The sequence below is a fragment of the Podarcis muralis genome, chromosome 1 (assembly GCF_964188315.1).
Source record: "Podarcis muralis chromosome 1, rPodMur119.hap1.1, whole genome shotgun sequence".
In the NCBI taxonomy this organism is placed as follows: domain Eukaryota; kingdom Metazoa; phylum Chordata; class Lepidosauria; order Squamata; family Lacertidae; genus Podarcis; species Podarcis muralis.
In genome coordinates, this window is record NC_135655.1 from 10,788,554 (window position 1) to 10,801,036 (window position 12,483).

General features: G+C 45.6%; 1 protein-coding gene across 6 annotated transcripts in view; it reads left to right on the forward strand.

Moving 5' to 3' along the window:
• Nucleotides 1-12,483, forward strand: part of SYNE2 (spectrin repeat containing nuclear envelope protein 2) — a 259,349-nt gene that overhangs the window by 94,920 nt on the left and 151,946 nt on the right. For 5 of the 6 annotated variants that reach the window (XM_077923084.1, XM_077923110.1, XM_077923093.1 and 2 more), the window contains exons 35-42: nt 437-608; nt 1,393-1,505; nt 2,746-2,948; nt 4,542-4,661; nt 5,870-6,158; nt 7,691-7,860; nt 8,194-8,422; nt 10,325-10,459. In XM_077923084.1, the coding sequence (XP_077779210.1) occupies nt 437-608; nt 1,393-1,505; nt 2,746-2,948; nt 4,542-4,661; nt 5,870-6,158; nt 7,691-7,860; nt 8,194-8,422; nt 10,325-10,459 (1,431 nt within the window). The remainder of the gene's footprint in view (nt 1-436; nt 609-1,392; nt 1,506-2,745; nt 2,949-4,541; nt 4,662-5,869; nt 6,159-7,690; nt 7,861-8,193; nt 8,423-10,324; nt 10,460-12,483) is intronic. The other variant, XM_077923091.1, reaches the window with a different exon arrangement.

Below are 12,483 nucleotides of genomic sequence, written 5' to 3' on the forward strand. Positions count from 1 at the left end.
CAAAATCAGAGCCCTTGTGTGATTCCTTGATTTAGGGCTAGATGGCTGAATGTGAATACCACCACTCTCCTCTTCAAGGGAAAGAGACCTTCAATGTTGAAGGCTCCATGGCTGGAATGACATTATTCCACAAAATGGCGGATCACCAGAAAGTTGGGGTGGTTAGGAAAATATGTGCCCAGGGAAAGAGGCAGAAACTGGCAGTTTTGAGGGGACAAGGGCAGGAAAGAAACAAGGGCCCAATCCTTTCACAGTATATTTCCATAAAGCAGAGGTGAGGATCTGGATTTGGCCACCAGCTCCCACGGGCCATTTTTGATAGGTCGTTGGGGCTGCCTACTGATCAATGCTTTCTGAAACACGCTGACAGGAAGCTTATGAATACTATCAGCATTTTTTTAAAGAAGGATTGTTTTCTTTCTGCATTTTAATTTAGGAGATACACCAGAAGATTCTTCAGCAAAAACACCATGTGAAGTTGCTTGAAAAAGAGACAAGTTGTTTGAACCCCGAGGTGGTTGAATTAAACAAACAACTCAAAAGTGTCACTGATCTATTTGATTCCAAGATGCAAATGTTCCAGGATCACTTTATGACTCTCCTGAACTGTGAGTAAAATAAACACTACTTCTAGACATCCCTTTAAAAAGAAAAAAAGACATCCTTAGATAGATAGATAATTTATTACGGTCAAAGACCAGCTCACATAACATAACACAATAAAAACAGAGTTCATAAAAATAAAATATACAATCGGAGCAGATTGCAGCAATAGCTCATGAGTTAAAATTGAGATATATACATCCACCCGTAGAACTGAGATTTGGGCTACCATAAAAAATCGACCCTGAGGCGCCCCAAAGGGCAACTTCAGCATTTCCCTAGTAAGCTATTTTATTCTAGAGGATGATCTGTGCCTACAAATCTGGGCGCAGAATCTGGCTACCAGCCAGGTCATCATATGATCTTTGCCTAAGAGGAGAGAATTAAGTTTAGACTTGTCTGAAAGATCGGCGAGCCTCTTCAGCAAAGGATCAATGGTGTCTCTACGAATCTCAACATAAAAAGGACATCTAAAAAATATATGTTCGAGGCTTCCTATTTCCCCTAAGGAAAGATATCCTTTATTTACGTTAATCAGCCACTCACACACTGGCTGGGTTCAACCATCACACAAAGTGTGGTTTGTTTGAATGTCTGGAGTTCCCTAGATTGAATGCTTGAGAAGGCCTAGAAACGGCAGAGCCTAACACAGCTGCCATAGTGTCATACTTCCTTTCAACTAAGGCAGCACTGTGGAAGTTGTTTACACATCCCTTCTCTTTCTCCCTTCTAATCTTCTAGGAGATCCACCGTCTCACTTTTAACATATATATATATTTCTTTCTGCAGACCATTGCCAGGATTTCTGTGACTGGTTCAGTAGTACCTGGCTAAATCTGAAGGAATGTTTTGATCCCTCAGAAACAAAAGAGATATTGGAAGAGAAAATTCAGCGGCTGGCGGTAAGGCACGAGGCTTGGACTTGGGCTTGCAACCAATAGTTCAGTGTTCCTCCAAATGGCATGGGGGGGGCACCTATATACAGTGGACGCTCGGGTTGTGAACATGATCCGTGCGGGATGCACGTTCGCAACCCACAGTGTTCGCAACCCACAGTGGCGCATCTGGGCATGCGCGGGCTGCAATTTGGTGCTTTTTCGCATGCACAAAGCGCGATTTAGGTAGAGTGATGGGGGTGGAGACGCTCCTTCAGGTATACTGGGCCGAGGCCGTTTAGTGCTTTAAAGGTCAGCACCAATCTAGATGCCGCATTCTGGATTAGTTGTAGTTTCCAGGTCACCTTCAAAGGTAGCCCCACATAGAGCGCATAAATGTGTTGTGAGTCTATTGGTTTGCTATTGTTTGTAATTTTATTATGTATTTTGTGGTTTTTAGATTGTAATTTTATGTTGTGAACTGCCCTGAGATCTATGAATAAAGGGTGGCATACAAACTACTACAGTCATACCTCATGTTATGTTTGCTTCAGGTTGCGCATTTTCAGGTTGCGTCCCCGAAGTACCGGAAAGGGTTACTTCTGGGTTTCGCTGCATGCGTAGACGCGCAAAATAATGTCACGCGCATGCACAGACGTGGCGAATTGCGACCCGCACATGCGCAGACACAGGTTGCGTTCTTTTCAGGTTGCGAATGGGCCTCTGGAATGGATCCCATTCACAACCAGAGGTACTACTGTACTACTACTAATAATAATAGGGCCAGCCAAACCTTCCTGGGTAGGGCATTCCATACACGGAACCACTGCCACAAAGGCCCTACTTGTGTTGCCACAATCCAGACCTCTCATGGAGACGGCACATGAAGAAGGACCTCCGATGATGACCTCAGGGTCTGAGTCCGTTCATATGGAGAGAGGTGGTCCTTGAGGTATTGCGGTCCTGAACTGTTTAAGGCTTTATAGGTCCAAACCAGCACTTTGAGTTGGGCCTAGAAACTAATTGGCAGCCAGCACAGTTGGGCCATGATCGATGTGCTGCACTCAAACCGTCTTACCCCGGTGAGCAACCTGGATGCCAAATTCTGCACCAGCTGAATTTGGCTTCTCACATTTCTCTCTGAATGGCACGGAGGGTAGGGATTTGTATCCTGCTAAACGACTGCAGCAGCCAACAGATTTTAGCATTTTACACACACACGTACAGACATATATTGTGTTTTGTGTTTGGGTTTATTTTCGTCCAGACCTTCCTAACCTTTGAAGGCAAAGGCAGTGCTTTCCAGGAGGTGAAAACACTCTTGAGCCAGGTGGAGAGCTATTTCCCCGAAGTGGACGTCAGCCACATGAGCAGATGGATGAAGGGCCAAGAAGCAGAACTACAGAGCGTGATCAGCAGGTGTCAGGGAAGGGAGAAGGAGCTCCATGTCACTTTGCAGCAGATTAATAGGTAAGAAGGCCAAGTGCACTAGGCCCAGCTTATTTTAAGGACCACCAACAGCCCTTTTATGTATTTATTCGAGATGTTTCTATCCTACCTTGAGATTACGTTGTCTTCAAGGTTAAAGGTAAAGGGACCCCTGACCATTAGGTCCAGTTGTGACCGACTCGGGTTGCGGCACTCATCTTGCTTTATTGGCTGAGGGAGCTGGCGTACAGCTTCCGAGTCATGTGGCCAGCATGACTAAGCCGCTTCTGGCAAACCAGAGCAGCGCACGGAAACACCGTTTACCTTCCCATCAGAGTGGTACCTATTTATCTACTTGCACTTTGACGTGCTTTCAAACTGCTAGGTTGGCAGGAGCAGGAACCGAGCAACGGGAGCTCACCCCGTCGTAGGGATTCGAACCGCCGACCTTCTGATCGGCAAGCCCTAGGCTCTGTGGTTTAACCCACAGTGCCACCCGTGTCCCTTGTCTTCAAGGTTACCCACACAATATTATAACAATAAACGGCAGCAACAACAGAAACCCACAAATGTGGGTGCGTGCGCACAGAGAAGGAGATACAAGCCAGGGAAGGTCGGTTCCAGCTTTCGGGGAGTAACTTTGGGGTTTGTTTGTTTTGGCTAGAATCCCAAGATCCACCACTCAGAATTAAAGGATTTTGAGTACCTCTACTGAAAAACCCACAAACTTTCTTCATCCACCTCAGCCGTATAACTTTAGGAATCAATTCATTTTGCTGTTGCGGTTTTTAAAGATTTTCTTGGTTTACAAAAATATGTGCAGTGTCTCTTTTCTCAGGTTGTAAAGTCTTTTATATATATCAGTTACCATTACAGTGGTACCTTGGTTGTCGAACTTAATCTGTTCTGGGAGTCCATTCAACTCCTGGAACAGTTCGAAAACAAAGGTGAGGCTTCTGATTGGCTGCGGGAGCTTCCTGCACTCAATTGGAAGTTGCGTCGGACTTTCAGCTTCCAAAAAACGTCTGCAAACCGGAACACTCACTTCCGGGTTTGTGGTGTTTGTGAACCAAACCGTCCAAGTACCAAGGCGTTTGACAACCAAGGGATGACTGTAATGTGAGACATGTAATTAGTGTTGTATACAGAATAAGGTTTGGGAAGAAGAAAGGGGGGGAGTGGTTGCTGTTGTTGTTAAGCAGTTAAGAGCCAGCAATCTTTGCCAATCTTATGTCAAATCAGTCGGTAGAGCATGAGATTCTGGGTCTCAGGCTCATAGGTTTGAGCCCCACGTTGGGCAAAATATTCCTGTATCGCAGGGGGTTGGACTAGATGACCCTCCTGGTCTCTTCCAGCTCTACAAATTCCATGATTCTGTGAAATCGCCCACAGTCAATCCTGCTTTGCCCTCTCTTCTGTAAGCAATGCAACATGAAAACTGTGAAAAGCAATAGTGGAAGAGCAGAAACCAGATCCACCATTAAAGATCTAGACAAATAAAGTGGTCTGGACTTGGTGCCTTAAAAGCTGGTACTGGGAGCAAGACCCTTTCACAGCATTTGCCTTAAATTGCTGTATAATTATTCTCATGTACCGTAATCCTTGTATTTATTTCCTTACATGTTTTTCCCCCAGACTTGAATATCTGTTCCGTAGCTTAGAGGAATGGCTAAGCCTTCAGGAAAAGAAGTGGCAAGAGAATCAAGTAGAGAAGCCGAGGCTGGAGCATTTTTATCAAATTCTTCTAAAACAGAGGTATCCTGCCTTTAGGTTTTTAAATATTTGTTCACTGCTTTGGCCAGTTATACAGGATAAACAAATCATATGAAGTTGCCCGCTGTTGATTCTGATTGCTATTGGCAGACATCTGGTACTGTGGCAGCTAACACTTTTGAGTCTCGAGGGCCACATTGCCCCATGGTAAATGCTCCAGGGGCAAAATACCAAAGTTAGGGCTGCCATACGTCCGGATTTTCCTGGGCAAGCCTGGGATTCGGATAGCCAAATCGGCAAAATGTTCTGAAAATCCAGGGGAGGGGTGTAATAATAAAAAATCAAATCCAGAAAAATGACAAAAAAAGCCCCTAAACTTGATATATATATATATTTTATTTAAAAAGAATAAATGTGGGTGTGGCTGAAGCTGCAGTTGTAAAGACGACATAAATGAATAAGTCGAAGCAATTATTTTAAAATGTTTTTTAAAGCACCAAGAATAAATTATTTTTGATAAATATACCCCGAATCCCACCAAACCCCTCATTGAATAAGTTTGTTGAATGAGTTAAATGTTTAACAAGAGCTGCCAACAATTGAACCAAATAATAATAATAATAATAATAATAATAATAATAATTTATCATTTATACCCTGCCCATCCGGCTGGGTTTACCCAGCCACTCCGGGTGGCTTCCAACAAAAAACTAAAATACAATAACCTATGAAACATTAAAAGCTTCCCTAAACAGGGCTGCCTTCAGATATCTTCTAAAAGTTTGATAGTTATTTTTCTCTTTGACATCTGGTGGGAGGGTGTTCCACAGGGCGGGTGCCACTACCAAGAAGGTCCTCTGCCTGGTTCCCTGTAATTTGGCTTCTCGCAGTGAGGGAACCGCCAGAAGGCCCAATGGGGGTGGAGATGCTCCTTCAGGTATACTGGGCCGAGGCCGTTTAGGGCTTTAAAGGTCAACACCAGCACTTTGAATTGTGCTCGGAAACATACTGGGAGCCAGTGTAGGTCTTTCAAGACCGGTGTTATGTGGTCTTGGTGCCCGCTCCCAGTCACCAGTCTAGCTGCTGCATTCTGGATTAGTTGTAGTTTCCGGGTCACCTTCAAAGGTGGCCCCACGTAGAGTGCATTGCAGTAGTGCATGCAGATTACGAGCCTTACCTCTCACCTATGGACCCTTGTGTTGCAAAAGAAAATAATCTGTTTTTGTGTGTGTTTTTCTTTCCTCCCCCAGAGAGTCGTTTGATTCTCTTGCTTGGCTGGCAAATTCTTTGAGGGAGTCTGGTTTATCTAAGGAGGAAGTCATGCTGGTAACCCCTCAGCTTGTCGACAGGTACAAGACGTTGCTCACCTGTGTCTGTAAAAGCCTTGACGTTTCCCAGGTCCTTTCTGCAGAGGAAAATAATTTTGAAGAACTTGCCCAGAATATGATCCGCTGGGTGCAAAGGCTGAAAGACACAATCTTAGGCCTAAGCTCTAAGGAATCCAAGGCACCGCTGGAAGAAAGCCTGGAGAAAATAAAGGTACTAAAAGAGACAACTCACATGGTGTGGTGTGATGCTGTTCCCCTTGAACCTCTTTGCTCACTGTCAGCTCAGATGACTCCAATCTGGAGTCTGCATTTGTGAATTGACATAGTAGCATCATGGCGTAGAATTGCAGCACTATGGCACACAGGGATCTTCCGAACAATGTGTTCAATTATACCTGGTCTTTATTGAGCATTCTGTCTGATTTCAGCCCCATCTGCACTATACATTTAAAGCAGTTATCATAACACTTTAAAGAGTCATGCATTTTCCCCTCCCCAAAGAATTCTGAGAACTGTAGTTTACTAAGGGTGGTAAAGAGTTCTTAGGAGACCCCTGTTCCCTGCACAGAACCACAATTCTCGGAGTTCCCTAGGAAAAGGGACTTAGAGTGGTACCTCGGGTTACAGACGCTTCAGGTTACAGACGCTTCAGGTTACAGATTCTGCTAACCCAGAAATAGTACCTCGGGTTAAGAACTTTGTTTCAGGATGAGAACAGAAATCATGTGGTGACGGCAGTGGGGGCCCCCATTAAGATCAGTTTCAGGTTAAGAACGGACCTCCAGAACGAATTAAGTTCTTAACCCAAGGTACCACTGTACTGCTGAATCACTCTGAGAATTGTAGCATTTGCAAACTGACATAGTTAACGTAATTCCTGTAGGACATCCTGCCCATAATTACAAAGGGAATGCTGTAAGTCTGCTGAGGGCAGCAAAATCCCCTCCTGCATTTTTGTTTTTAGAATGGAAACACCCACCCACCCCATCGCCCAAAAGTTCTTTGGTTGCACCCATCCCCTGAAGATTAGTCCAGTTTTTGGTTGGGGGTATTCTTCCTCCCCACCCAAAACACTAAAAAAGTTTTGGGCCAAATACTTTAGCTTAGCAGTAGCACCAGCATTCCAAAGAATGCTTTAATGTTTTAAATTCAGAGTGAGCTCCCCCCCACCGCCCCAATATTCCTTTTCCATTTCTTCATCTTTTTCTTCTATTCTTTTGCCATCTTTTTCTTCCATTCATGAGCCACTTGGCTGCAGCAGCATCTAACTTATACAGTACGGCTCTCTATTGTAGCTACAACATTAAAAGGTAAAGGGACCCCTGACCATTGGGTCCAGTCGTGACCGACTCTGGGGTTGCGGTGCTCATCTCGCTTTATTGGCCGAGGGAGCCAGCGTATAGCTTCCGGGTCATGTGGCCAGCATGACTAAGCCACTTCTGGCGAACCAGAGCAGTGCACGGAAACGCCGTTTACCTTCCCGCCAGAGCAGCACCTATTTATCTACTTGCACTTTGACGTGCTTTCAAACTGCTAGGTTGGCAGGAGCAGGGACCGAGCAATGGGAGCTCACCCCATCGTGGGGATTTGAACCGCCGACCTTCTGATCGGCAAACCCAAGGCTCTGTGGTTTAACCCACAGCGCCACCCACGTCTCTATAAGCTACAACATTAGGCTTAACCTAAAAAGCAAAACAAGTGTATGTGGAACCAGTTACCCCCATGCTGTTTCTTACAACACAGGAGATTCTACACCTGAAAGAGGAGGGTGATGCCAAACTACAAAATATTGTCTGCCTTGGGGAACACGTGAAGAGCAACAATGGGAGCAAGAATCTCGCTGTTGAGTGTATGATTTCCGATGTCCGAAACCAGTGGGAGAGCACCATTCAAATGGCCAGAGGATATCTAAGGTAGGTAACATGGAGAGGGAACATGGACCGTACAAGGAAAGATGTCATACAATTGAAAGAGATGGTGGAGCTGTATCTCTTGGTTCTCATTCCCTGGCAGAAAACATTCTTACTCAGGAATTAGAGGTCTCTGGGGTGGTAAACATGTATCTGGACCAATACCTAACTCTGTCTCATGTATAGGCTGTCAGTTTGCATTTCTTAGTGCAGGAAGTATTGATCTGATGATGTGAAGAGATCTTCCCTATTTTAATTTATTCAAGAGGGTTCTGGAAGCTTCTCTGTGTGAAAGAAACAAGCAGGAGGTTCATGATGTTTGGGTTATTCCTTCAGAGAAGCTGAGTGCATGAAAGACGAGAAGGCTGAACCACAGACTAAACGGAAGAAGAAAGCGAAACTTGGCTGTGTGGAAGAACGAGAGGCCAGGAACATCCAGAGTACTGCGCTCAGACATGATGGACAGATCCAAGAGAAGGCAGGTGCAGAGGAACTGCTGATCTCATTTGATGCTCCTGATATCAGCCTGATGGAAGTGCTTGGTGGAAGCCAGAAAGGAGGATCAGTAAGTGTTATGGGATGGAATGTGTGCCCACTACAAAGGGAAATCAGAGTAGCCTCTGTCTCTCTGAGCTCTGGTTGAGTTCAGTTTTCATGGGCTGGAGGAGAAAGACGACATTCCTAGAGGATAGGCTTCCATATCCCTTCTTCCATATCCCAGTGGTTCTCAACCTGTGGGTCCCCAGATGTTGTTGGACTACAACTCCCATCATCCCTGAGCTCTGGCCTTGCTAGCTAGGGGTGATGGGAGTTGTAGTTCAACAACATCTGGGGATCCACAGGTTGAGAAAGGCTGCCTAATGTGAACCTATATCAAAAGATCCACTGGTCATTTGACCTAGTGTCTCCACCCGCTTGAGGGATCGCCTTGCCCACTTGGCCCCTTGGATCTGCAGAACTGGCACTGCTGCAGGTGCCACATAATATTTGTTCTGCAATGGTAAGAAATCAATCTTTGGGTGTGGCGAACCCCGTACTTTGGAACTCTTTGCATCTTCCCGTCAGGAAGGTGCCTTCACTGTACTCTTTTTCAATGCCTGCTAAAAGCATTTGTGTCCAGGCAACCCTGTCCATCTGATTTTAGCTTATTGTAGATTTTGGCGATTTTTTTGGATTCCTGTTTTTAACTCTGTCTTAATGGTTAGTTTTAATATTTGTTTTGCTTTTATTTTTTTGCAAGCCACTTAGAGGTTCTGTTTACAATCAAGAAGTATGTTTTGTTGTTGTTAAATTGCAAAATAGTCTCCCATCTTTGGAGGTGAAGCGAGAGAGAGGTGACCACAGGAAACAGTGTTCTTGCTGTGCTGGTGGACTTTTCTCTGCAGAGATCTAGTCACTGCGCATCATGCTAAACATAAGTTTAGTGCATCAAGTTCACATGCTGCTCCCTTCCTTTCATGCAACTCAGAGGAGGAGTTAGGAAGTTTCCACTTTGTTTAGCCATGGTTTGTCATGCTGACTGACCTAAGAAACCGTGGCTTACATTAACTATGCTTTGCTTGAAGCAAGGTTAACTTGAAGCTCAAAAGCAAAGTGGCATGCCAACGTGACCATTCTCTTTTAATGAGGAACTGGGTCACAACGCCAAGCATGCAGCCTGCAGCGGGGGCACTGCCAACAAGGCCTCACCTGCCAACTGTAAGGTGCAAGATATTGGGAAAGGATGCTTTTTGAAGAACTTGGGGCCCAAGCAATTTAGGACCTTATATGCTAGTACTAATACAGTGGACGCTTGGGTTGTGAATGTGATCCGTGTGGGATGCACGTTCGCAACCCACAGCGTTCGCAACCCACAGCAGCACGTCTGTGCACGTGCGGGTTGCGATTCAGCGCGTCTGCACATGCACAAAGTGTGATTTAGCGCTTCTGCACATGCGCGACTGCCAAAACCTGGAAGTAACCCGTTCTGGTACTTCCGGGTTTCGGCGGTCCGCAACCCAAAAAAACGCAACCTGAAGTGTCTGTAACCCGAGGTATGACTGTACCTTGAATTGGGAATAAGGCATTGCAATATGAGAATTGGGTGTTGCAAAAGTATAACTTGTTAGGCAATGATCAGGCGAACTCAAGATCACCTAGTCAGAGTTGGAGATGTTTAGATTTGTACTATTCTACCAGTGTGAAAGGGAGTTTGGCCAAACCCCACAAAAAAGCTGAGTGGGTTGCAAGCCTAATGTTCGAAAAATAGATAAATAAAAATACTGTTCATTCTTGCTTTTGACTCAATCTCCCAGTTGCATTCCACTGGCAAGGAATTGCTCACAATGATTTTTATTATTTTTTGCTTCTGCCTTAATAATTCTAGACTCCTCTCCCTTGTCATACCTAGCTGATATGATTATTATTCTGCCTTTTTCCTGCCGGTTCTTCGTGGACTTTAATTCTCTCATTTTCTTGTCACCCGAAGAAGGAATCCTTTAGAGCGAACAATCAAATGGAAGGAGGATCTCCGCCGCTTTTCCAGGAATGGCTGACAAATTATGAGCAATTGTCAAGTCCTGTGTCAGCTGACACTGGAGAGGAACCAGCTCTGGTTGTTAAGGTAACTCAAGTTTATGCTGCACATCAAACTGTTGACTTCTGTCAGTTTTGGACTACAACTCCCATCAGCCCCAGCCTGCACAGTCGTGAAGGAGCAGGCACACATTGCTCCTCTCCTGCTGCTGCTGGGAAACAAACCATTGCCTGGTTTGCTGTGTCGCCTGAACCTCAGGCTCCTTGTTTCTTTCCCCCACACAAGCCACGAGTGATCCCTTGGCTTCGGTTTGTGGTTTGGCTGGAGAAAGGCAAATCATGAGCTGCCTTTAGATCACATGACAAACTGGACCGTGGCTTGTTTCTTCTGATGCACAGCAGCAGGAGGAGTGAAGTGTACTGCCCACAGCTTCAGCAGCATGCACTAGCCCAGGGGTTAGCATTTTTTTTTCCAGCCGGGGGCCAGTCCACTGTCCCTCAGACCTTGTGGGGGGCCGGACTATTTTTTTGGGGGGGGGGATGAACAAATTCCTATGCTCCACAGATAACCCAGAGATGCATTTTTAATAAAAGGACACATTCTACTCATGTGAAAACACCAGGCAGGCCCCACAGATAACCCAGAGATGCATTTTTAATAAAAGGACACATTCTACTCATGTGAAAACACCAGGCAGGCCCCACAAATAACCCAGAGATGGATTTTTTTTAATAAAAAGGACACATTCTACTCATGTAAAAACAGCAGGCAGGCCCCACAAATAACCCAGAGATGCATTTTTAATAAAAGGACACATTCTATAGTCATATAGTCATACCTTCAGTTACAGACGCTTCAGGTTGAGCGTTTTTGGGATACGGACGCGCCGAAACCCGGAAGTACCGGAACGGGTTACTTCCGGGTTTTGGCACATGCGCAGAAGCGCTTAATTGCACTTTGGACATGCGCAGAAGCACCAAATTGCAACCCGCGTGTGCGCAGATGCGGTGCTGCGGGTTGCGAACGTGCCTCCCGCATGGATCACATTCGCAACCCGGGCGTCCACTGTACTCATGTAAAAACACGCTGATTCCTGAACCATCCGTGGGCCAGATTTAGAAGGTGATTGTGCTGGATCAGGACCCCAGGACTTAGTTTGCCTACCCATGCACTAGCCTGCTTGTTAACAGTAAACCATCGTTTTTTCTATGGGCGTCACATGAGTTTTCGTCGCCACCTGTCCTCCAAGGCAGGAAATGTCAACAGTGTGATGCAGAAGCAAAAAAAAAAAAAGGGGGGGGGGGAGAACTAATGCTATTCTAGGCTGCATCAACAGAAGTATAGTGTCCAGATCAAGGGAAGTAATAGTACTACTCCATTCTGCCTTGGTCAGCCCACATATGGAATACTGTGTCCTGTTCTGGGCACCACAATTTAAGCAGGATATTGACAAGTTGAAACATGTGCAGAGGAACCTGTGATCAAGGGTCTGGAAACCAAGCCTTATGAGGAATGGTTGAAGGAGCTGGGTATGTTTAGCCTGGAAAAGAGGAGACTGAGAGGAGATATGGTGGCCGTCTTCAGGTATCTCAAGTGCTGTCACATGGCAGAGGGAACAAACTTGTTTTCTCCTGCTCTGGAGGGTAGGACTCAAACCACCAATGGCTTTAAGTTGCAAGAAAGGAGATTCTGACTAAGCGCCAGGAGAAACTTTCTGACAGTAAGAGCTGTTCAGCAGTGGAACCGTCTCCGTCATGAGGTGGTGGGCTCTCCATCCTTGGAGGTTTTTAAGCAGAGGTTGGATGGCCATGTGTCATGGATGGATGCTTTAGCTGAGATACCTGCATTGTAGGGGCTGGACTAGATAACTCTTGGGGTCCCTTCCAATTCTGTAATTCTGTGAAATGATCAGAGTTGAGTTCGAGGTAGAACCATACTGATCGGAGGGCACCAGGTTGTCAAAGACTGGTTTAACACGACAGGCTATTTACGCCCCTGTTTCTGCAGTCTGAGATTGTATCGGCTTTTTAAGCAGACACCTTAAACTGCTTGCTCAAAGTTCCCACTTGAAGATCCCAGGCAGCCCCACAGAGAAGTGGCAGGATTGATTA